This window comes from Pteropus medius, unplaced genomic scaffold (assembly GCF_902729225.1).
Source record: "Pteropus medius unplaced genomic scaffold, Ma_sr-lr_union100, whole genome shotgun sequence".
In the NCBI taxonomy this organism is placed as follows: domain Eukaryota; kingdom Metazoa; phylum Chordata; class Mammalia; order Chiroptera; family Pteropodidae; genus Pteropus; species Pteropus medius.
The window spans coordinates 19136174-19163123 of NW_024351729.1; the positions used below are offsets into that span (position 1 = coordinate 19136174).

General features: G+C 34.0%; 1 protein-coding gene and 1 pseudogene across 1 annotated transcript in view; both read left to right on the forward strand.

The window, feature by feature from the left end:
- LOC120587738 (sperm-associated antigen 16 protein-like) overlaps positions 1-26950 on the forward strand; it is a 448498-nt gene that overhangs the window by 227715 nt on the left and 193833 nt on the right. The window contains exon 5 of the mRNA XM_039844919.1: positions 8155-8220. Coding sequence (XP_039700853.1) covers positions 8155-8220 — 66 coding nt within the window. The remainder of the gene's footprint in view (positions 1-8154; positions 8221-26950) is intronic.
- LOC120587782 (uncharacterized) lies at positions 14203-14321 on the forward strand (annotated as a pseudogene).

A 26950-nucleotide genomic window follows, 5' to 3' on the forward strand; every position in this document is an offset into this window, starting at 1 on the left:
GAATATTGAATTTATTGGTTAAATAAATGTCATTATAATGAAAAAGGAAGTTTGTGAACATTAGCTCTTTAACGATATCGATGACAGTATGTTTGGTAATTACTTTATGACGATTTATAATTTTATATTTTATAAAATTTCTTGCACAAAAAGGATTAGGTAATTTAGTAATTAGATAAAAAAGAGTTCCTATCTTGGCTCTGGCACTCTTTATCTATGCCATCATGGATTAGTGCTTCTGTTTTCTCATCTATGGAAGGAAATTCCAATAGTACCCAGCTCATTGAGTTGTTATGAGAATTAAATGTGATAATAAAACTAAAGCACTTATCACAAGGCTTTAGTGACATAATAAACACTCAATAAATGTAAAGCTGCTTTTTTCACTGAGTCATCAGTTATCTCCATATAGTTGTTTAAAATGTTTCCAAATAGTTAAGTTTAAGGGGCAATGACAATGTCAATGGGAAAATATGCTACTGAGTTAAAATCAAGTTATGACAAGGGAGTTCAGGGAATAAGACAGTGTAAATCAACTTAGTTAAAATGACCTTATTACCTAAAGCATTATACAGATTTAATGCAATCCGCATCAAAATTCCATTGGCATTTTTTAAAGAAATGGAACAAAAAATCATCAGATTTGTATGGAAGCACAAAAGACCCCTCATGGCCAAAGCCATCTTGAGAAAAAACAATGAGGCTGGAGCTATCACTCTGCCTGACTTCAAGTTATACTACAAAGCGACAGTAATCAAAACAGCACGGTATTGCCAGCAAAACAGACACATGGACCAGTGCAACAGAATCAAGAGTCCAGAAGTAAACCCATATTTATATGGGCAAATAATTTTTGACAAAAAAGCCAAAAACATACAGTGGATAAAGGAAAGCCTTTTCAATAAATGGTGCTGGAAAAGCTAGAAAACCACCTGCAAAAGAATGAAACTAGATTGTTGTCTGTCACCACACACCGAAATTAACTCAAAATGGATTAAGGACTTCAATATAAGACCTGAAACAATAAAATGCATGGAAGAAAACATAGGAACGAAACTCAAGGACCTTGGACTTAAAGAGGATTTTATGAATTTGACCTCAAAAGCAAGGGAAGTTAAAGCTAAAATAAATGAATGGGACTACATCAAACTAAAAAGCTTCTGTTCAGCAAAAGAAATTATCAACAAGGTAAAGAGACAATCATCTGAATGGGAAAATATATTTGTAAACAATACCTCTAATAAGGGCCTAATATCCAAAATATACAAAGAACTCATACAAATAACAACAAAAAAACAAGTGATCCAATGAAAAAATGAGCAGAAGATCTGAACAGACACTTCTCCCTAGAGGACATACGAATTGCCAATAAATATTTGAAAAGATGCTCAACATCACTAGCTATTAGGGAAATGCAAATCAAAACTACAATGAGATACCATCTCACACCTGTTAGAATGGCTATAATCAACAGGACAAGTAATAAGAAATGTTGGAGAGTATGCAGAGAAAAAGGAGCCCTCATACACTGCTGGTGGGACTGCAAATTGGTACAGCCACTATGGAAAACAGTATGGAGGTTCCTCAAAAAACTAAGAATTGATGTACCATATGATCCAGCAATCCCTCTACTGGGTATTTACCCCCAAAGACTTGAAAACGCAAAGACAAAGACAGAGACAGAGACAGAGACAAAGACAAAGACAAAGACAAAGACAAAGACAAGGAAGGAAGGAAGGAAGGAAGGAAGGAAGGAAGAAAGGAAAGAAGGAAGAAGGAAGGAAGGAAGGAAGGAAGGAAGGAAGGAAGGAAGGAAAATCGAATTTCGAAGTATAAACAGTTCTCTGAGAAGAGAAAGGGGAAGGCTTCTAGGCTTGCAAGCTTGCAACCCCTGGAAAGTAAACAAATATCCAAAAAGATATTTGCACACCAATGTTCATAGGAGCATTATTCACAGTGGCCAGGACATGGAAGCAACTGAAGTGTCCGATGATAGATGATTGGCTAAAGAAGCTGTGGTACATATATATATACAATGGAATAATACTCAACCATAAGAAGAGGTGAAATACTGCCATTTGCAATAACATGGATTGACCTTGAGATAATCATGCTAAGCAAAATAAGCCAGACAGAAAAAGTTGAAAATCACACGATATCACTTATATGTGGGATATAAACCTAAAAGCAACAAAGGAACAGGACAAACAAACAGAGACTCATGGATATGGACTATAGACTAATGGTTACCAGAGGGTAGGGGATGGGGGAGTGGAGGAAGGCAGATCGGGGCAATGTCAGGGGCAGTAGGATATGTGGGAAAAGGGGATCAAATACATGGTAGCTGAAGGAAACTGGACTCTAGGTGGTAAACACAATAAAATATACAGATGTCAAATTATAATATATAAAATATACAGATGTCAAATTATAATATATACCTGAAAATTATATAATTGTATTAACCAATGTTACCTCAATAAACTTAATAATAAAAAAAAGTGCCAAAGCCTCAGTGTTTACCTGTGATCCTTAAATAAAACAGTTATAAAATGTAAAAAAAAAAAAAAAGACAGTGTACATTCCCTGTCATGACTGATTAAGACTGATTAAATATTGAAAAGGCTGCCAAGCTATTTGTCCAAAAATAAACATATATTGTGAAGGAGAATTTTTGCAATTTTTAGTTGTGATCTCCATGTTACTATTCACTTTTTCACTCAACAAATATTTATCGAATTCTATAAGAGCTATCTTGGGCCTTAGAGATAATTGAGTGGTGGACAAGACAAACAAGTTTCAAACATTTTTCTCTTATGGGGCTCAATTCTAGGGGGAGGAAACCAACAATAAACAAGGAAACAAACTCATTAAGTAAATTTATTTGATGATGAGTAACATGAAAGAAACAAAAGAGGATGACCTATTTATCAGGTATCAACACCTGATGAAATTATTAAACCCTGGATTCTGAGGGTTTTGACACAGTAGAAGCTTAGTTCTCATTCATGGAACATCCAGTTAGAAGGTCTTAATTGGTAGCTTTTCTTCTTGGAGTGGTTCAGAAACCCAGGCTCCTTCCATTTGTGCTCCTCTATCTTCCAGGGCCCCTGTGCCTACATTCCAAAAAATAGGCAAAAATAAAGAGCTTAGAGGATCGTGTGGGATATTTTCAGAGTCAAGGCTGCATGGGACTTATTTCATAATTTCACTGGGCAGAGCTCAGTCACACGGCCACACCTGACCTCTAGTCTGATGGAGTGCCCAAGAAGAAAATGAAAGGGGTTTCATAAAATGTCTGCAACTGTATGAGTAAGTATCAGAGTAGGGGCAAGAATATTAGATCTCGGACGTCACGGAAAAGAATGAGTTTGAGTTGAAAGCATGATGGGAAGAAGCACAAGGGCATGCCTCTAGCTACATGAAAATATGCAAGGTAGAGAAACAGGAAATATAAAGGCAGGAGCATGGCAGGCCTGTTAGAAGAACAGGAAGGTAACTGTGACAATATTATGGTTTATATTTATATTTACTTATGTATTTATTCTGACAGGAAACAGAAGGTTGCCTGATCAGAGGTCAGACAATTTATTTACTCACCAAGCAGTTTGTGTTGATTTGCCATTCCCCAATTTCTCATGGGGAGAAGCAGTGATAGCCAGGTATATATACCCTGTAGGTACAGTGAGTTATATACTATGAAAAGAGATTCCCAAATTATGAAATTCAGAGCCCTTCTGCCTGTCTGGAGTAGGAGGGTAGGGAGAGAAAGAGAGAAAATTTGGAGAGCGAGATTGAGCAAGAGAGAGAGATAGACAGAGAGACAGACAGACAGAGAGACAGAGACAGAGACAAAGACAAAGACAAAGACAAAGACAAAGACAAAGACAAAAAGACAAAGACAAAAAGAAAGAAGGAAGGAAGGAAGAAGGAAGGAAGGAAGGAAGGAAGGAAGGAAGGGAAGGAAGGAAGGAAGGAAGGAAGGAAGGAAGGAAGGAAGGAAGGGAGAAGAGAAATCGAGTTTCGAAGTATAAACAGTTCTCTGAGAAGAGAAAGGGGAAGAGAAGAGAAAGAGAAAGGCTTGCAAGCTTGCAACCCCTGGAAAGTAAACAAACAAACAAAAAACAAATGCCTCAGGGGGAGGTGCCCCTGAATCTCTCCAGAGGTCTCTATCTGTAGAGTTGCAATTGAATCATCCTTTAACTCAGGGATAGTTGTTTTTGTCCAGAAAGCCTTGACTGTAGAAACATAAAAATATTCATGGATATTGAAAATGTTCATACATGAGAAGGGAGAATGGTAAAGGATGAGATACGATGTCAGATAGCCAGATAGGAGCCAAACAATGTAGAGCCTTTGGACCTAACTACAAATAATAATTGTTTGAATGGCTGTAAGCAGCAGCATGGTATGATTTGATTCAGGTTTATTGATCACTCTAGTGGCTGCAAGAGAAATGGATGGGGAGTGGGGTGACAGTAGGAGCAAGTAGATCAATAAGGATGTTTCTGCTGTCCGCATGCTCCATATAACAATGTCCTGCACTAGAGTGGTAATGATGGAGAGAGACAGAGATGGGCAGAGTAGAGCTGTATGTTTCAGAAAGAAGAGATGTACTAGCTGAGAACTGGTAGGGTCGGGGGAAGAGAGGTATTCTAATTCTTAGGTGTTTGATTGCCTAGGTTTTTTGTTTGAGCAATTGGCGATGCCCTTTATTCAGAGGGAAAGATTTTTCAAGGGTCAAGATGGGCAACTGGGAAGTTAAAAAATCTGCTTTTGCATATAATGCCTGACATGCTATATCAGACAAGTCTGTTTTTGCATATGATGCCTGACATGCTATATCACCAGCAGGAAAGAGGGCGCAAACCCAAGTTGTATGTTTACAGAAGTGTGAACAGGGTTAAGGGACCAAATACAGCACTGAAAGGCTAGCAACACTGGAAAGCCATTACTGCCCCTCGGTCTGAAGGGCCTGGAGAAGGAGGGCATTACTGGACACATGTGAGCTGTTGCCATGGGGGAGAACCAGCACAAGAGGAGTTATGCAATTGGGTAGAGGACAGGGCCACTGACCGAATCACTACTGAACAGGAAGGGAGCTCAAGTGGTTATTTATCTGTCCTCGATGTCTTTCTGTTCTACCATGTCCTGCTAATGCTTTCCTCTGGCTCAGTCTTACCAGAGGACAGGAGGCCTGAGAGCCCAAAGCGATGTGGTTAGCAGGACATGGAGCAGGGCAACGCCTCATAGGGAATGAATCCGAGGGACAAACAAGAAACAGCACTGATGACTCTAAGGCTCCTTCCTGAGCTCATTAAAGAGGCAAATAGATGGCTAAGGGTGGAAACATTGATTTCAAAGTCATCAGCATTTCAATGGTTTATGTCTCAAGTTAAGAGCTAATATTCTTTAAGCTCTTACTTTGTTCTAGGCACTCTACCAACATTTCACATGCATTTAATCTCATTTAATTCTCAAAACAAACCTATAGGTTAAATATTTTACCTCTCTGGACACAGTACTGTTATTTAACCTATAGGTTTGTTTTGAGAATTAAATGAGGCAACTGAAGCACAGTGAATGAAGTGAAGCAATTTGTTTAAGGTTACACGACTATTAGGAAACAATTTCAAGAATTAAATCCCAGACGTTTCTATCCCCAGGGCCAGTGATAGAAACCATTATTGCATGCAGCTTCTCTGAGAGAAACAAATACTGGAGCAATGACATGTTTGGTCACACGATTTTTTTTTTTTTATAAGACTCTTTCCTCTTTTTCACTTTTTCTACTTCTTTGAAATAAAACGATTCTGACAAGATTTCATCAAAGAAGATATTCCAAATTTTAACGTCCCAGTTTGGGTATTGCTTTTGATTAAGGCTGTTTGCAGACTAGCATATTAGTAACCCACATATTCTCTATACCACAAAAAGAGTAGATTCACTTTTATCTTGGGAACAGAGCTAGATAGAAAAAGCTGTTTTAACTTTTCCTAATTCATGAAACATTTATCTTCAAGTCAGGTTTTGTTACAGCAGCATAAATGTGTTCCGTCAGCATTTCCATTATTACCTGTATTTCCAGGGCTTTTCAAGGGTGCCTTAGAGATTCCATTTTGAATTAAAACGTGGCATTCAGAATTTGAATCAGGAAACTCCATTTTTCTTACTAATTAACCAAATAGTTTAGAGGTTCACAATTTAGAAGAAGACCAAATGTAAAAACTTTTATTAATGCAAAAAAAAATATTTTAAGGCAATTTTGCTAATTTAAATAGATTTTTAAAAATATTAACACTAACTATACAAATAAATATTATATAACTCTATATGATGTTAGTTCTCAAATAAAATTAACCATAAAAATTCCTAAGATTATAAATGCTAATTATAACATTTTATACTTTACCATTTTGGCTTTGTAATTTATTTCTACTTTAGGTGTTTGGGTGATTTAGGTATTTGAAGTTCTCAATATAACTGGTGTTGTAACAGTATCAAGATATTGAAACAGAATGACATGGGCAGGGTGGATTCTGAGAGAGTGCCAAATTGTTCAACATATTTTTATGAAATTTAAATTCACGTCAGTAAATTTTGCCTTCTGTGAAAAGGTATTAATAGCATGTATTAATTCTGTAAATAAATATTTGAAACAGTTTGCTAAATGCAACGGTGAGGGCTAATTAGAGCCTAGTTGTAAAGCCTTGCCAACTTTGCATAGTTCCAAAATATTTCATGAATGTTCTGTAAATGAGGGGCATGACGAAGACTAACTTTAATATCTCTTTTTCATAGTTTTTTCTGTAATCTATCTTCCAGCCTGAATGATTTAGGACTAAGTAAATACAAGGTAGTGAATGAGAGTAGATGAATCCTTTTGAGTAAACCTATTCTCCTCCTGACTGACTTCTCTCCAGCCAGCTTGGCTCTTTGCTATTCCAAAAACACACCAGGCAAATTCCCACTTTCATACATTTTCTCCAGTTATTCCTTCTTCCTAGAATGCTTGTTCTCCAAGTATCTGCTTGGCTAACTCCCTTTTCATCATCAGTCTTTGTTCAAAACTTACTTTTTGAATGTGGTCACACCACACCGTTCTACCTGGTAATTTGATTTGTCCTTAGCATCTCAGTCCCAAAACTCGTGAAACCCCTTACTTATCCTGCCTGACTTTTATTATTTTCACAATACCTATTGTCTTCTAACTTACTTTGTACCTTTTAAAAATGTCTATTCTCTTCCTCTCTCCCTAAAATGTAAGGTCAGTGGGGACAAGTTCTTTATTTCATTCACCTAGAGTTGTGCCCAACATATATTAATTGCTCAAAAATATTTGTTGAATTAAATTTGAATTTCAGCCCATAACAAAATCTACAAACAATGTTCCAAGTACATATTTCTCTGATTCTACAGAATTTGAATTATTTCCCCAAGATAATTAAGAATGCCCTTTGAATATATGGGTGAAAATGATAAGCCCCACGCTTAAACCCCCTTTGTAATGTGTTATGGGCCATTTTTCTTGGACTCATTTAAAGTGAAGCTTGGAAATTTTTGCGGTTACTTTTTGCTTTTGTTTGGAAATGATGATCTAAATGAATAGATATGAAGTATTGATTTTCACAAAACAAATGATTATTTTGTGTTAAAAATATTATGTACATGTTTTATAACATTTTTATACATGTGATGATTTTGGTGCCAAACCAAAAATTCGAGAATTAAAACATGATCTTGTAACTAAAAACAGAAAAGAAGAAAGAACTCCACATTCCCAACAATGGCAGAAATCATGTGCTGAAAATAAGAGCCTTCTAGAAGAGCTTCACGACTTGGCCCCATGGCTTGAAAACTATGCTATTTGCAAAACGCAGTCTTTTGAGAGTTCACCACCAGCTCAATGGTATAAAAGCAAAGGTACAAGAATTTCCACGTGGTTACGAGCCCTGTTGGCACACTCATCAGCACAGCTCTGCTTGATTCCAAATGGTAGCCGATAGAAAAGTTGGCATTTTCTGTCATGGAATGTATTAATTTTATAATCGGACTAAAACATTACTTTAAAACAAATACAATGAATTATCCTTCAGTTTCTTTACATACCATGAGTGGAATTTATTTGATTTTATTTCTCCTTTGTCTTTCTAGGGTAAATGTGAGCAGTCACTTTATGGTCACATGCATTCTATCAACGATGCCACCTTCACACCTAGGGTGAGTTCTGTTCTCCCAATAATTTTTCTTTAATTCTTCATATACAAATTCATTGTAATGAAACAAAGTCCCAAGGGAAGATGGTAAGTTATCAGGGTGAGTAGGAGAACAAATTTGAGACTTAATTATGGTAACAGAAAAAAATATAGATAGTATAGGGTTGCAGAAGTTTAAAACACACACATAGACAATATACAGTGGTAAGAACAGTGAGGAATTCTATTGTACTTAACTCCATTGAAACTCATTTTTGAAATCTTCTTGTCTAATTTGGGCTTCAAGAAAATAAGTGAGACATAGACTTATAAATATTATTAATTTTGAATCATAAAAATAATGAAAATGCTTGAAAGGAAACACAAGAATAAAAACCATTAAAGAAGTGAGGACTTTCTTCTGGTTAGAACAGAGCAATCTTGAATTGACAGCTTTTTAATTCATCATGGAAAGATTTTAAATATGTCTTTCTTCACATAAACTGATGACAAACCAAAACTGTCTACAATCTGAGGTATTCAGATATTAGGATGATTTCTCCAGCAATGAAAATTGTTAAACATTGCTTCAAGTTGCTAAGCTAATTGGGGTTATATTTAAAAGGGTTCAGATAGTAATCATGGAAGGATGATTTAAGTTTGTTCCTTCTCAGATAAAAGCAATTTGACAAGATAGATGACCTCTCAAGTCTTTTCAAACTCTATGATTTAATTATATCTAACATTTTAATTTGTCTCTAAGTTCCCAGTAGAGTGTGAATCTTAATTCTATATCCCTCTTATTTTCCAATTAGCTAAAAAGAAGTCTAATAGATTCCGTACATCTAATTTCAAAATGACAGCATAGTCAAAATTCTGTTACTATCATGTTGTTATTATTTTTCTATAGAGGAAAAATGCTCACTAAAAATTATTTCTACTAAGTAATGTCATTTGCTCCAGTTGAAATTGTGCCGGTGTTATCGTCAGTCCTAGAATGTTAATGATGGGCTCAACTACAATTATATTCTAACGAAGTCATCTTAGTAAGAAATTTCCATTCGATTGACTCTATTAAGCCAGTATATTATGGGTTAGTACTAGATACCAAGCAAAGTTTTTTTTTTCTTGCAGATTATGAAGTCATTTAAGCACTATGGGCTCATGTAATACAAGATATTTATGCCAAAAATCTATTAAATGGCTTATAGATTTATGTACCCTAGGAAAATTAAATGGAAGCTAAAATGAAGTAAACTAACATTTTATAAGTTAGATATTTTATTTTGGTAAGCAATATCATAGCTGAAAAAGACACACCATTTAACATCCCAAATAGTTAAATTAATAAAGATGGAAATAACTAACTTAGATTTACTGAATCAGCAATCAAGGGAGACATACATTAATTATGCATATGTCAAAGGCGAAATGATGCATATGAGGTCCAGGTGTCCGGTATTAAAGTAGCTAACCTGTTTTTGCTTATGTACTTTGTTCATACTAAAATGACTATTACAACACAATTCCAAATCAACATCACAAGGTCTCATTGAATTTTTCCATTAATTTATCTCCTCTTTTCTGTAAAGTTAATAACTGTTAAGGAAATGAGATTTTGTTATGATAAATGACACCCCTAAGTTACATTTTCGATCACGTATGTCAATTGTTTCGAAAACTGTTATATTTTGCATACCTGCTAAGGAATGTCAAGAGATTGGGTGGCAGAAGTGAATGAAAGAACAAAAAGACTCTTAGGGATCTCTTGAGGACATGGCATTGTGACACATTTCATGTTTAAACAAACTATCAGACAAGGTTGTGATAATAAATGCATTATAAGGTACATATATGGCAGGCAGAGATTTGAATTACTTAGTATTAGATTTGCTAATTGTTTGATACCTTTAGGAATATGCATTCAGGTTACATTACTAGCTAAAAATGCATTTAGCTATTTGTGTAAACATAATTTTAGGAAAATTCTACAATTTTAGATTTATAAACAAATCACAAATGTAAAATTCAGTGTTATCTACCTAGCAACCAAGAATGACAGAAACAAATATACGACATATGATATTTATGTATGGTCCTGAAAAGCTATGTAAAGTTAATTTTATTTTTATGTTATGTAGTATTAGGGCGCTGATGTCTTTATTTCTTACTGATTTGTCTAACAGAAGTAGGCATTTATTTAAAATCTCTTTTTAAGTAATCTGTTAATGAAATAGTTTAAGGAGCTATGAAAATTTTTTACCAATTCCATTTTGTAAAGCCAAACCAAAAATAAAAAAAGAAAGCTGACGGTTATTGCTGGAAAAATGTTAATAGATACAGACGATTCAATGTAAGTTAAAAACAAAACAAAACAAAACAAAACTATGTAAAAGCATAGCAAGAAAAGGAGCAAAGCGTGCCTATTCGAGAGTCTTCCCTGCCTTCAATTTTGCAGGAAGCTGCTGTGTCTCCTCAGTGAATTCAGGTGCACATTATAAATCAAGTCTATTAGAATATAATTTTATCTTTCCTTCTGAGTATTTACCTTCACTTCACACATTTGAGCTAGGAATTTAGTCTCAACTCATTGATTGTTGAACAAAGTTAGAAGATTGAAGATAATTCTCACTATCTCGTGAAAGAGAAGGCTTTAGACTAAGTCCTGTTCTCACTTCTAGTTGACCTTTTGGATTAATTTAAATATTATATTGATTTTTTTAACATAAGAGTGTGTGCCTTTATTGCAACTAATTATATAAATATGGATATTCTGATTTCAAAATGGATACCACAGAATATTGCCTTAACAGAAGAGAAGTCAAATTCTAACTCATTTTCCATCCACTGAAGCTATAGCTGTCATGAATAAGGGTGAAGGAAAAAGAAGCCTGTCAGTTTTATCTTTACAGCACTTGGAAGTTTTAAACAGATAAGAGGGAAAGGGGTTTGATAGGAATTTTTAGCAAGGAAGACACATACTCCAACTGTTTGGCTTTGAGTCATGTGGGGAGTAAGAGAACTAATTTCCTGTTTTAGAAAACAAGAAGGGAAGTGGTCATTGTGGGTGATATTCAGGTCACAATTTAAGCCAAGAATGTGAAGGAAGTTCTTAGAGGAGAGAATAGTATGAGAAGGGAATTGGCTCATGATGTATATGAATCACTAGAGGATGGTGGAAGAGTATATAAGAGATGAAAGGGGTAATGGGATCAGATTCAGGGACAAACACAATTCTTTGGAGGTGAGAAGCTAATAAGGGAAAATATGCTACCTTAGATATTTATCGATAATAAAAATAAATATAAGAATCACATTCTTTATGGCAAAATAGCTATAGAATCAAAATGAACTATTAAAAAACCAAACGCTCATAAAACATGATGTTATGGGAAAGAGATTAAGTCCACTCTGCATTTCCTTTCCCTACACACCTTACCCAGCACTTCCTACCCATAGATATCAGAGGCTGTGATAAGGAGTTTAGTGAGAAGTTGCCCCAGGAAGTGTGATCTGAGTCAGCTCCAACTCAAGGATCATTGAGAAGAGTAGACCTTTAGAATTAAGTCAGGGGTCCTGAATCAACGAGACGTTTTAATCTCAAAATGTGCCAGAATCCCACTGAAATCCTAAAGCAGATTCACTACTGAGAACTTCCTAGTGAGTCTCCCTCATTCTTTGAAAACTAGAGTTTCTGAATCACTGGCTTTCTCTATCTGTATGGCCCACGCAGCACTCTGACCACTTATTTCCTTGACCACTTTTCCTCCATCACCCTTTTTCTCCTCGGCTACATACTCCTAAAGTCAAACTCTGAACAGTTAGTCATTAACTATAAATACATCACTTCCAAAATCTCAATTTCAAGCACTGCTTTTCAGAACATACCTGTCTGTCTTTCCAGCTCTTAAGTACACCCAGAACAACACTTCCACTTCATTAAAAGCTCTAACCAGCTAAACCTTTCCCACCTTATCACACGTTCTGCCTTCACTTATCATTTTACCACAGCTCAGGTTCCTCAGTTGTTTTCCTAGCAATTCCATTGCAAAGGATTTTAGTTCAGTTTGACCTCTTTTTCTCTGTAGTGCTTATCTAGCAAATCTATATTCTTTGGCCTGAACAAGATTAAAAAGTGCTGGAGAAAACTATAAGACTGTTTTTTAATTAAATTAAATTTCTGATCCTAAAGTGCAAATGACCACTCACTATTGCTCAACATTTAAACTATATTTCTCTAGTGTTTTTATTTTTCTATTCATTTAGATTGCTTTTATACTCTCCTTAAATATCCTCCCATTCTAACTTCCTCTCATCCACAAACTCACCTCCTACATCTACAACTTATTCTTTAATGAGAAAATAGAAACCATCTGAGAAAAATCCCATAGCTTCCTACCACTACATGTGTAAATGCATGGGCATCTCCAGGCAACTCCTGTGTCTCGCCTCCAAGCACCACAGAAGTGTATCAGCTGCTAAGGCATTTTGATCTTTCAGGTTGTACTGTGAATTCAATTCTTTTTTTATCCTCTTCTTAAGTTTACATTTGCAATTAGTCCTCATCCTTACCTTTCTACAGAATTATTTCTATTTCTACATAAACAAGTTTCAAATTTTTTTCTGTTTAAAAAGTTTGTCATTCTATTTCTCAATCAATTGCTATCTTACTTTTCTTACTTTCATGCACTCTTGATTTTTTCTGTAAATTTGAACTTTTTAAAAATCACTTTTAGTTCCAAATATACATGAAATATACATGAAAAATTTGAGGGCTCTCTTTGAATTGCTGATTTGTGAAATTATTATATATTTGTCAGGAAAATTGAATTATGTCAGTTTGGGAGATTTAGTAGGACTTGTTTTCTGCCTTGTACATGATCACTTTTTAAATGGGCTTAGAAAGAATGCTGTTTGAGGGCATTCAGTTTTGTTATTTAGATAAAGATTACTGTAACTAATTCTTATGCAAATGAAACTCTCCTTTTATATTTATGTTGGAAGTTCTCCAAGTTTCTTAATTTATATTGATATTTCCTATGCTTTACTTCTTAATATTGCATACTGATAGACTTCTTCAGATTTATTTTATAATTTGCTAAGTTTTATTTGGCTGAATTTAGTTTACTACTTCATATTTCTATTGAGTTTTTACATTTCTATTACTACAGTTATTATTTATACGATTTCTATTTGATTCTTTTAAAATTTACCTGTCCTTGTTTTATTGTTTTGTTCGAGTGTTTGAATTCAGATATATATTAGGTTTTTATTTTTACTTTTTAATCCATAATCTCTTTGAATTTTGAGTTGCAGTGTTACTTCTGAATTATCTTATTCTTCCATGTTACCCAGAAATTTCCAGTATCATTTTCTTCTCAACCATTTAAATATGAACTCCAAGTCAACAACTACACTGAAATTGTTTGGCTTTTCATATCATTACATGCAATGATCATTTCTCCATTGTTATCAGACTTCACTTTCATAATCACTGAAAACATTCTTCTTGAATTCTGGAAAGCAAAATCTCCATGGTCACTGCTTCTCAAACTGCTGTGCCAGATCCTCCTTTACCGCTTGACTGCTAAATATTAAATTGTATCAAGACTCAATCTTAAATCTTATTCTCTAGCAAATTCTCTTCTTCATCTCATTCAAACCTGCAGTTTTTAATTCCGCTTAACATGTGATGATTTCAAAATAAATCCTACTCTGACTTCCAGATTCACTGTTAGCTATTTTGCATTTCGGCCTAAATATCTATAAGGTATCTTAATATGCTAAAAATGAAACTCTTGTTTTCCCTTCATCCTAACTGGTTCTTTTCTCCATCTTATCATCTTAGTCAATGCAGTCAACTTATTTATTGCAGTACAGAAGCAGGAGGATCAGTTGTAGTTCACAATTGTCTTGGGGATTTTTGTCTGTTAATAAAAAAATCTGTTTACAATGGAATGCAATGAAAAGGAATGAAAACAAGGACATTTTAAATCTTGTTTGACTCATCTATGGCCATGCTACCATGAACAAGCCCGATCTCGTCTGATCTCAGAAGTTAAGCAGGGTTGGACCTGGTTAGTAATTGGATGGGAGACCACCTAGGAAGACCAGGTGCTGTAGGCATAAAAAAAAAAAAAAAATAAGGATTGTAAACTGACAAGTTCCTTGCAATCTGTGAGGTCAACCAAGGGTTGCCTTGCCTTAAAACAACAACAACAACAACAAAAAACCAACTTGTTTGACTCACTATCTCCAACTTCTAGTATAGTTTAATTTACATATTTAATATTAAAAAATGTGATGAATGAATGCAAAGTTCTGAGCAAGTGAAAGCATAAGGATTTCATTACAGTGTTTGTATCACTGCATCTTATTTCACCTATACCAGCCTTCCAAATTCTGTGGATATTGAACTGCAAGCTCAAATCAGTTAAATCTCAAGATAAATTAATACCTCCTTATAAAGCTTATATAGGATCATAGCGTCCTATGACTTTGGAGTACTGGTACCCAACATTGGTTAGACTTGTCTCCTCCTGGTACCTTTTGAATCCAGGTGTCACCATTCACAAAATGCATAATCTCAAGCAAATTATTCAGTTCTTCTGTAAAAATTCATGATAAAAAGAACAATGAGTATTGTATCATATATGTAATATGTTTAGCAACATAATGCCAGGCAACTAGAAAATGCTATTACTACCATTTCTACTCATATCGTTCCTATTATTATTACTATGACTACTGCTGCTGCTGCTACTACTATTACTACTACTACTACTACTACTACTACTACTACTACTGGTGCTAATGCTTTAACTATTTGTGTTATCAATAAGTAGAAGTAAATGAAAGAACACATACAAATATATAAGATAAATATCTTATATCCCATAATTTTATTTCATTTAATGTAATATCAATGTCATAAACATAAAGCTGCAGTACATATTTTACACTTTAATGAAGATAAGAAAATATAATTCTGAAACTATTTTAAATAAGATATTATGTAATTATATTAAACAAGCTAAATCTTACTAAAAAATGAATATAAGCCTCAGTAAGAATACTTTGTTTTTTCACATCGGAGCATACCATTTAATAATTAGGCAGTTAAGAGTTTTAAATTTGATCTTAGATAGGTTAATTGCTTTTTCTAAATTGCTAGTATGTGGACATAAATGCATTAATTCACATTATCCTTTTTTGAAATCATTGATAAATTCCTGCGATTGCCTACTAGAAAAGTTATCCTTGCTCCATTTTAGCAAAGGAAGTTCAATTCTTGATTTTCTGAAGTTTATTTATTATCTGAGATCAAACAGAAAGTACTTAGTATCAGTCTCTGGCCACTTTATATAAAGCAATACAAACAACATTTAGGTCATACAGCCATTAATCATCTGAAGGACAAATGATGTCAGGCTGTACTTATACACCAAAAAAATTTCGATTTTGTTTACTTCCTCAGTAATCCAACTTGATGTCAACTACCATTTAGCTGGGCCAATAATATTGATATTTGATGTCAGTTTTTATTCATTACTTCACCTGGATAATGCATAAGTCAAAACTTTTAGATATGTCATGAAAAATACCAAAACAGTTTGTCTATTTGAAGAAACTAGAGACAGTGACAGAATAGAAAATTAAGGGATATGTAACATGCCAATTTTATTTTATATAATATTTGAATTATTTTAATGCTCCCACATACCTGAAAACTAATTTTATATCTTTTAAACTTCTCATTCTAAATGATATTTTTAAACTAAATCTTTCAGGAAATAGCCTTGCCCTAACATTTTGCAAAGAAAATAATTTCCGATAAAAAAAATAAAGAAAAGCAAAAGAAAATAATTAGTATAAACAGAAAATTAATTAGAAAATTATTTTTAAATATAATAAATTGGTAGAGGTATTCTCTCTTTATTTCTACTTCATTTTGTTTTTTAAAATATAACACTTTAAATGACAAAGAACAGTACATTTAAGATGATATCACCCTGCCCCTAAAGGTTAACCTTCAATAATTTCTACAGTTAGATAAAGATGAATTCATGCATTTGTAATTTTCTTGATGGTTCTGTGAAAATTAAAAGCAACATTATTATGTCATATTTGTTGATGCTTCTGTTTTGACTATAAAACTGTTTCTCTTTCTATATGTATGTATGTATGCATGCATGCATACATACATACATGCATGCATACATACACACATGTGTATGTATGTAGGTATGCATGCATACTTACATACATACATATATATATATATGTTTATCCTCTGGATGACTTAAATTCTTTTGACATTCATGGAAAATTCAGTAGTGGACTTTCAACTTAGCAACTGTTTACTGAGCACCTTCTACATCTTAGTCTTAGACACCACTCTAAATATTGAGGGTTCAGCAATGGACAAAACCAAGTCCCGTCCTTATGGATCTTATACTCTGGTAAGAATCAGTGAAAATAAACAAATAAACAAATCAACAGTGCCAAGAATAATAAATATTATATAACCAGAATAAATCAGTGTAAAAAAAGAGTAATGAAGAGAGAGTTGGGATTTATAATAAAATGATCAGGAAGGGACTCTGAATGAACAATATCAAAGAAAACCATGGAGTGATCTTAAGGAAGAACTCAAGCAGAGGCAACAGCAAAGGTCATGTTCCTGAGGTGGTAGAAGTGTGGGGTGATGGAGTAATAGTATATATGGCGTGAAGCAGAATTAAGCAGGCGAAATATCTTATACCTAGGAGATAACTGTTAACTTAGACTGTTATTAGTTAAATGTGGGATGGTTGAAGCCATTTTAGAATAACCCCATAGCATTATCTGTGGCTTCCAAAATATTTATTTCTAAAAAAATACCCCCGCTATGAGAAATAGATTCTTTGGGCTCAGTAACACTTTAATGATTTTTACCCCATAGCTCTCATTTCAATTCTTGGTTCGGTAGGTAATCAATAAATATTCACTGATTAGGAGATATCAGAAAGTCACCACAAGTTAGAACAGAAGGATATTTAAGAGAACATAGTTATGACAATATTGCGATATAATTAAATGTATTTTATACTATTGATCTTAAAATATTTTAAAATTTAATACACTTTCCAGGCTTCCCATGATTGTTCTAAGGATATAGCTGCCAAAAATAGTTCGAAATATATTTATTATTTTTATAAGAAATGATGTCACTGCTCAGAATATTTGGCCATTTAGGCAAGTGGTCTTCCAAAGCAATTGACTCATTTAAACAGTTTCAGTGCAAAAAGATGTTCTAAATAATATCAAAATACCAGTATAAAATTATACATTTTTCTCTAGTCATGATTAATTGCAGTCAGTCTAAACTTGCATGTGGTTTGAAAAACTACATGTATTAAGAAATTGTTTTACATATAAAGATTATGTCTAATGCATCATTCATTATCCCTGAATCACATAATTAGGGCAAAAAGACTTGTCACACCAATTTACTCAAAAGTATAATTACAAGATAACTTGATTATCTCCTTTAATATAATTTTTTCCACTTAATTGTGTGTTTGTGGGTGAGTGTGACCCTGTGAATCCATACCTCAAGAAGTGACTGCTTGTTAACATGCAAATCTACAGGCAGAGCAGAAGAATCTGCTTTTCCTCTTTAGAAGTTTAATTTGTATACCCAAGGTGTCCCTGAAGGGAAAATATTTTAAAAGTTACATCTCTCCTCAAATTTTACAATAGTCTTGGGGACCGGTATGTCAATCACCACCATGCGTTGCCTCTCACTCCACCCCAATTCAACAGCTGTATCAAAAAACTCAGCAGTTTTCTAATTAAAGAAACTTAAGCTGCTATATTTAAATTGCATTCAGAAACATAAATTTATTGTATTTTTCCTAAAGAATTCAAGTTTTCATACTCGTTTTTTTAAGAATTTGTAAATATCCCTTGACTCATTTTCAAGTAACAGTGAAGCAAAAGAACCTTTTGCTTCTAACATAAATGCTTGTTGCATCTCGATCTTTTGTTCCACCTGAGCTAGAGAAAATTAAGACCACAAAGACTCTTAAATATAGATTTTGTTTATTTTTTATGGGGCTTCATATTGGAATTGACCGAAGGTATTCAAAATTTTCTCTTCTTAGGCTGAGGGATAGATTTTTTTTCTTAGAAATAGTTGGATTTTAGTTTACATGCCCAAATACAAAATTACAAAAGAAAATAAATCATTAAAATATGTATGGCTTTCCTATTATGTTTTGCATATCTAAAAATGGTAAAAATAGAATACATCTTTTTGTATTTGTAACTTTTCTTTCTCCAAAGAGTATTCTGTGGATACGATTCCATATCTTTAAGAAAATATGATTGTTTCTCCAGTGGAAAAAAATCTAGAGTACTAAAAAATTCTGTGCAAACAGAAGCACAGCCTAGTATAGCAGTAGTTATTAGAAAGGTGATGAATTTTAGTTAAATATATGTAGCTTCACTCTCTAATCTATTTTTGTAACTCAGACTATAGATTTGAGGATATTTGATCCAATCACTTTAATATGGCTACAGCCAAATATAGCCTATCATCATAAACATGAACCTTAGTAATGTAAACATTATGATGACATAAACTTATGCATAAAGTATCATTTTTATGTACCTAATAGAACTGCACTTATATATTAAGAGAGAGTAAACTCATTGCAGATTATCTCAGTAATGTTACTGCAGTGAAACTATATTAATCAACAATAATTGGCCACTTTAAAAGAGACTTCTGTCAGATAGAGTAACACCTTAGGTTGTTCTCACAATAACTAAAACAGATTTAACAGAATTTGTGTGGATCTACATATAGTATCTTCCGCAATGATTAAAGAGCAGAAGGACAAAGAGAAAAGGAACTGTTATTAAGAACAGTCATTAAGTTATTTCTCTCATCTTTGCTAGATGATTTGTTTTATTTCACCATGAAGTGTAAAACTACATATTTAAAAAAATATTCTTTTATTATTAGTTTCAAATATACAGTACATTGGTTAGACATTTATATAGTATATGAAACAATACCCCTGATCACTCTTTCTCTCCTCTGGCTCTCCACCTACCCATTACCTTACTGCTGACTGCATTCCCTATGCTGTGCTACTCATCCCTGTGGCCATCTATCAACTACTAATTTGTACTTCTTTAACCCTACACCACTTTCCCCACCCGACTCTGGCCATCAGAAAATACATATATTTTTAAAAACTCCATCTAAGCACTTAAGAAATGATTATTTAAAAATTACTAGAAATTCGTACCTTGTACATAGTATGTGAAACTGATATAGGTAAATTTTAAAATCTTATATTTTTCCAACCAGGAAAGAAACATATTTATTTGCCTGGATATTTTGCAGTCTGCACCTAAGTCAGCTGCTAACGTGGACATTCATGTTCCAGGCCCCTCACAGACCTCCAGTCACTGCCGCAGACTAGTGCTTCTCTAATTGTCATTCCCTGCCCTGTCCCCTTCCTTACTCTGGAAATATAAAAGGACTGATTTTCTCCCCTGATAAAGGACAACAGATTAATGAATTTAAGTTCCTGAATCATTAAAATTGACATCCCTGGTTTACTACTTAAAGTGCAGTAGCAATTGTGGCTAGCTTTTACTCTTCAGGGGGTCCTGTGATCTCAGTTTTTTATGTAAATTAATGCAAAAATTGCTCCAACGGTGTCACATGCTGTTCACTTTAAACTCCAAACAGAATGTTCTATTTCCTGATTTGGTAAATAGAAAGAGCAGAATGGCAGAGTTATAAATTAACAGAATATTGGTCAAACCAGGTTTGAAAGGCATGAGAGACAGCACAGTGTATATTTCCAAGTGTGTTGAATGAAAGATTCACCTATATGTACTTTATTCTTACATATACTTATTCCTAAAATGTAAAGTTATAGAACAATACGTTTCATTTCACTTAGATGGTTTATAGATCAGTTTGAACAAGATGACTCCATAGCTTATTAAGATCTAGGATCCTATCTTATCTATTTCTGTATTGCATCTTTGCAGTCCCCCCTCCCTTGCCCCACCCTCCATCACCAGGCACTAGAGCATTCTAGTAGAGATCACTTGTCTGGTCAATATTTAAAAACCAATTAATAATTTCATCAGAGTTCTTTAAAAAACAAATGTCTTCATCTTTTAAAATCATGTATAAATTTCTTTGTTCAGCTCATCATAACAAAAGAAAAAAGTGGTAGAGGGACAGAGATGTACTATTATAAAATAAAAAAAAATGATGAGTTTCCGCAGCTTGATTAAATGGATTAAAGAAGATTAGAAGTTTAGCAGTTGACCAATGGCTTTTAAAAGCATTTGAATGTCCTTTAATTCTCAAATTGGATCACCCATTATTGTAGGTTGTTTTAGGAAGATTATCTGTGCAGGCTTCATTCAAATGCAAATCCATATGCCATGAACGCTTTATTTAAAGATGGTCGTTGTTTAGAAGAAAATAAGTTGATGGACAGAAGCAAAGATCTCTCGAGTGATAATCATTTTAGAAAAAAATTATGTGTGTGTAGTGTACGTATGAATTACTCAGTTGGGTGACCACATTAATTGTGTACTTGTGTCATATTATAATTGCCTAAAGACTGGGTGAGAAGTCTATTGGCATGTTTTAATTAAATCTTATATTTCCCAGTTTAATAGGGAAGTGACAAGAAAAATTATAAAACTCTAAGCTCTTCTTATGCCTTTTATTGTCTGGCTGCATTTACTAATGAGCCACATCACCCTCCCTCTACCCCAGCATCTCTTAGTTTTACCCTCACCTTCTGCTATTTCCAATGTCACTATGCCAGAATCATATAATAATGATGTGCATCAAAATTAAATTTAAAAGCTTTGACTAAAAACCTTTCATCTGATTTACATGTGAATTTATTCCTGACTTTCTTCTTATGTATCTAATGGATTTGAAGTCAATCAGATTGAGTTTCAGATGCCAGCTACCATTTACCATGTGTATGAATTAGAAATAGCCTCAATATTTCCGTATATAAAATGGCAACATTACCATGTATCAAATAAATTCATCAAGTTAATCCTGTTGGATGCTGGAGATACACAAACACACACACACACACACGCAAACACACACACATTCTTAAGCTTTGTTCTGGGATGCTATTACATTATTTAGAAACTGTTTGGTTCTTTCAGGTCTGCTTTTAAGACTGGTTAGGTGGGACTAGAGCCATGCTCAATTTAGAGCTAATTATTTTCCCAGTATTCAAGCAAGATCCTTCTTTGTGCTGTAATCTACCTATTTCTCCCGAATCTTGAAATTTTTCAGTGTGGCTTCCGGGGCAGGCATAATTCCTAGCCTTGGTAAGGTGCCTTTTCATGTTTCCTCTTATAATTTCAGATGGTTCTTTCCAGGCCTCCAGTTAGTTTCCTCATATGCATATTCCAGTCACTACTCAGCTAAATACTGGAGGAAGTTACTTTGGAAATCTCCAGGGTTCTCTCTGTGCAACTTTCTCTTCTGTACTCTGTCCTGCAAATTTGAGCTGCCTTTGTCTCCCTAGACTATCAGTTCCATCTCTTCAATCTTGGGAGTCACTATGCTCTGTCTGGGTTCCCACTCCCAGAGCTGTGGGTTAGAAACTGTCAAGGAAGCATGTCACAGTAATCTTCTATGGCTCACCTCATTAGTTTCTTGTTTCTCAGTGATTATTGTTTTTTGTTGCCTGATGTACAGTGTCTTACAAACCGTTGTTTCCTATATCTTGTCCATTTTTTTTCCATGCAGGAGAGTCAACCTGGTCCCTTTTACCCTATTGTGACTGGCAATGAAAGTCTTATTATCATCTGTTTTTCATTGTTAGCAATTTTAAGCAGAAAGTGTATGATTATAATAATAATGGTATTCTTTATAAAATTTATGGTTTAGCTCTTCCTCCTATAAGAAATAAAGGTTGACAGTGTGTTTGTAGGAGATCTGAATTATAGTCTTAATTGGCCCACAAATTTCCTGTGAGGGCTTAGACAAGTCCTTAATTTCTCAAAACCTTTACTTTTTTAATCCATGGGAGATATTGATCTGGACAACCGTTATATTCTCTTTCAGAAATGTATTGACAATCACTAACATTTTCTTTAGAAATTGAAAAAAGCTTTTGAATTTGAATGTATCAGCTTTTAAGGGAAATAAGAAGATGTTTTCAGCATCTGATTTTTCTAAAATTTAAAGATTCCTTGTTACTCAGCCCTTACTGCAAACCCAACAACAAAACTGAAATCTTTTCTTTGACATACATAGCAATGCCAAACTGACATAATTTAAAATCGTACTCTCTTCAGATATTGAGTACTGAGCTTTAGTTTTTACTCTGTATTTCTTTGGTTTATTTTTCATATTAAAAAAAAATCCTATCGCCCTACTTTGACATTACAGTATGTTACTATGTAAATATATCATGAAAGACTACTGCAATGTGACGAGCTTCATCAGAAGAAAACACTAAGGGCCTATAAGACTAAGATTTTATATGTGAATATCTGAAATAATGCCAATAATGACACTAAAAATGAAGAAACTCACATGAGAGTCAGAAAATTTATCTTTAGTGCTTTTAGAAGAGGCTCATTGCCAGAGGCATGATGCATTAATTTCACATGCCATGTTAGGAATTTTCATTTCTCCTTGAATAAAACGTTAGTTTCAAAAGGTGTCCTTAGAGTAGAAAGACTCTCAGTGATTTATTAAACCTCCTTTTTCCCTTTACCTTCATAAATGTACTAATTTTATACCATATTTGGCAGGTAGGAAGTTGGGCCAATCTGCTCTCGCTTCTACCAGAACTGTGCTCTATTTAGCACTTGCAAAATGAAAAGCATTATGCTAGATTTTGAGGGAGATTCAAATAAGTATTTAGTCCTTTTCCTTGATGAACTAAAATATAATTAAATAATCAAAATTTATACACAAAGTAGATAACTATCAATGTAAGGCAACAAATTATAAATACCAAAGATAACTAATTAAAAATAAATCAGAATATCTGGTATAATTCTTGAGAGTTCAATCACAACCATTAAGAAATGTTTTGCTCTGACTATTAACATATGGAAATAATGAATCATTAATTCATTTATTTAAATACTTATTAAGTGTATAATATAAGCCCCAAACTGAGTACAAAAGATTTAGAGCAGTACTCTCTAATAGGACAATCGTCTAACATAACTTTCTGAAATGATAGAAATGTTCTTTATCTAAAATGTTTAATATGGTAGTGACTAGCTACATGAGGAAGTTTTGATTTAACTAATTAAAATTAAATAAAATAAAAAATTTAGTTCCTCAGTTGCAGTAGTTACATTTCAACTACTCAGTAGCCACATGTATTACACAGTGTGGGTCTAGAAGGAAAAGACAGGCATGTTTACAAAAAAATTACAATTTGTTATGTAAGTTTTATGACATCCTTCTGTGGGAGCAAGAGAAGAAATATGTTCTTATGTTCCCTAGAATACTTTAGAAGAAGTTGCATTTGAAGCAAATTTTAAGTATATTTAAATAATGACCAGAGGAAGAAATAACAAATGAGCATCCTAGTCAGTGGAGAAAAGAAGAGAAACGTGAGGGCATGGCGTATTTGAGAACTAGAAACCAGAGTAGCATGTGGGGAAGTTGTGGGAGATAACAGGCAAGAAGGAGGGAAGTCAAGGAGGGGCTCAAATTTGCATTTAGATAAAAATTACTCTGCCATTGGTTTGGCAACCCCGGCATTACTGATTTTATGAACCAGGGAACTTCATGTTGGGGGTGGGGAGTTGGGACAGTCCTCTACAGTGTGAGATGTTTATCAGTATCTCCGGCCTCTACCAACTGAATGCCAGTGCTCGGTGCCCCAGATGTGACAATCAAAATTGTCTCTTGACATTGCCAAATATCCTCTGGGAGGCAACATTGCCATGGTTGAGAACCACTGTTGTGAAAATGACCTGCAAACCTACAGAGTTCACTACATGTGTCCACGTGTGAGGGGACAAGGACCTGACATAAGGGATTGTGGAGGGTAGAGGCCTACTTCAACGGAACAGGATAGGAGAGAACAGAGATGGAGAATATGATAAACTCTGGTGATTGCACGCATTATGGAGTTCTTTATAGAAATGAAAAGTCAGGAGAAGGGTACAGTTTGAGGGAAAGATGAATTTGGCTTTGAACATGCTGATTTGTGTTGTCTGTGGAATTTCTAAATGGATACGTTTTGTGGGTAATTGGAAATAATGACCAGTAATTCAGAAGAGAAGTGTGAATTGTACATGTAGGTTTGGGAGTCATAAACATGTAGAGACTAGTCGAAATCATGAGAATGCTTCTTTTTGCCTCCATTAATTTAGATTTAATGGCAACTGTCATTGTTTCCTACTGATCTCCAAATACAGCCCTAGTCAATCCTTTTTACACATAGCACCAGTTTTGTTTTGTTCTGTTTTCGTTGTTCTCATTTCATGTAAAGTCAAGGACTTTGAGTTCCAACTACACTGACCTCTTTACTTTCAGCACTTCTGCCTGGGGGCCTTTGATCTCACTCTTTCCTCTTCCTGGATCACTCTTCCTCTTAGGCATAGTTTGTCCTCACAAATCTTTTTACTTTTAACTCAAAGGTCGTATTCCTAGTGAAACCCTCCCTGACCAGGCTATTTACATTTCAACACTCTTTCTACCAGACATTCTTTGTCTACAATAGTTTTATTCTCCATAGCTCTTAACATTTAACATACTACATATTTTAGTGATTTACTTAATTTGTGGTATGATTCTCCCCAGAAGTATACATAGTCCATGAGGTAGGGATTTCTGCTTTGTTCACTTCCATATATTCAACACTTAAATCAATACCTACGCCTAAGTAGTAGGCTCAATCAATATTCTCTGGTAAATGAAGTACTAGGTTTTCTACTGGTCCAGACAAGTTTGCCTGGATTCAAACTCTTGCTTAGATATGGCACAAACTAGAAAAACACAGGAAAGTAATGTTAACTTGTTTTTCGGGGTCTCAGAGATACAATTTTGCACTTGACAGTACCTTCTTAACTCACTAAGACTACTGACCTTCAAACATTCTTTTTAACATATCATTATTTACGTTCAAAACACAGAACATTTTTACATTTCAACGTTGTTATGTATTTTTACTGTCTTATTATTCATTTACATTTTACATTTACATTTTCACATTTCTCAGTAGGAACTCCAAAAACTCTTCAGAATTTTTACATTGTTAACCTTGTCATAAATTCACCATATTCCTCATAGTGAAACATGTTAATTTCTGTGTAGTGCTCTATCATTGTGCCATTTTCAGTACTAATGATGCCCTACCTTCTCATTACTAATATCATTTCATAATCTTAATCTACTTCAAATGTTATTTCTAGAAAGCTGCATTCACATGATGGACCTATCCTGGGGCTGCTTTTCTGGAAGAAATCTCTGATCTCATGACCTGAATTAAGTGTTCAATTTGTACTCTAATCAACCCTTTACCTATTTCTAGCATTTAACTTTGTATTGTAATGGTTTGATTATGCCTCTCTCTCCAACAATTAACTATAAATTCCTTTTGAATTTACAACCGTTATATCTCTTGCTTCTGGCCCCAAGTCAGGGACATAGTACAGATCAGTAAATATTTGTTCCTTTATATACATTAATTGTCTTCATTTAATTCTAATTATTCTTCTGCCTTATGAATTTAAACACCTCCTTGATCAATTCGTTCTTTACTAATACATATTTGTTGATGTTCTGTTAAAGAATACTAGTTCTTTCAGAGTGTTCTGCCTCAATAACACAATATGCTCCTTAAGCACTTAAGAGCTACTTAATTGGCCTCCATTCCCTAAAGCATCTAGGTCAAAGCATAAAAAATATTTTCCTTGTCAAGGGATTAAGAGCTTGGACACTTAAGTCAAATTGACTGAACTTGAATCCTAGGTCTAGGTTTTACTAACAAAATGACTTTGGGCAAGTTGTGTAACATTGTAAGTCTCATTTTTCTTATCTAAATAATAGGACAGTGTAATCTAACTATAAAGATGAAGAATTAAATGAGATAATAAATATAAATCACTTTGAACAAGTTACTGTGATTATGTAGTGTAGTATTATGTACTATAGATACTAAGTCATTATTTTTGAGATGTCCAACTTCCATATACCTGGAGTAAGATTGATGATGTGTTATTAAACCCTAACAGGTTGACAATGACAAGGGGTAGAAGTATGTACTGACCACAGCAATCTTATGTACATCCTTCCAATCCTTTATGTTCCCTCCTTCTTTAGCTTTGAACTTCTTGAGCATTTCCAAATTTTACCTTCTCTTTCTATTCAAATTCCATAATTTTTTTGCCTTATTTGTACCATTAGGGTCCTGAAGAAATGATGTAATGAGCTAAAGCTTAATGCTACACAGGCCTGTCCTAAGAGACACACTAATGTATCAGTATACTAAAAAATGTTCGGAATAATAATTTTTCTCCTAATGAGCCTAAACATTTTATTATAGTTACACCTTAATACCAAGTTGCAGGTCATTACCTTCACATATTGAAAGCAGCTGATGTTTTAGGGCTTAATGTTTCTGCCATTTGCTTGATGGACCCTTTTTGTGTGTGTGTGTGTGCCCATTTTACATAGTAAAATTTTAAGATATGAAAATTAGATCACTTGATATTTT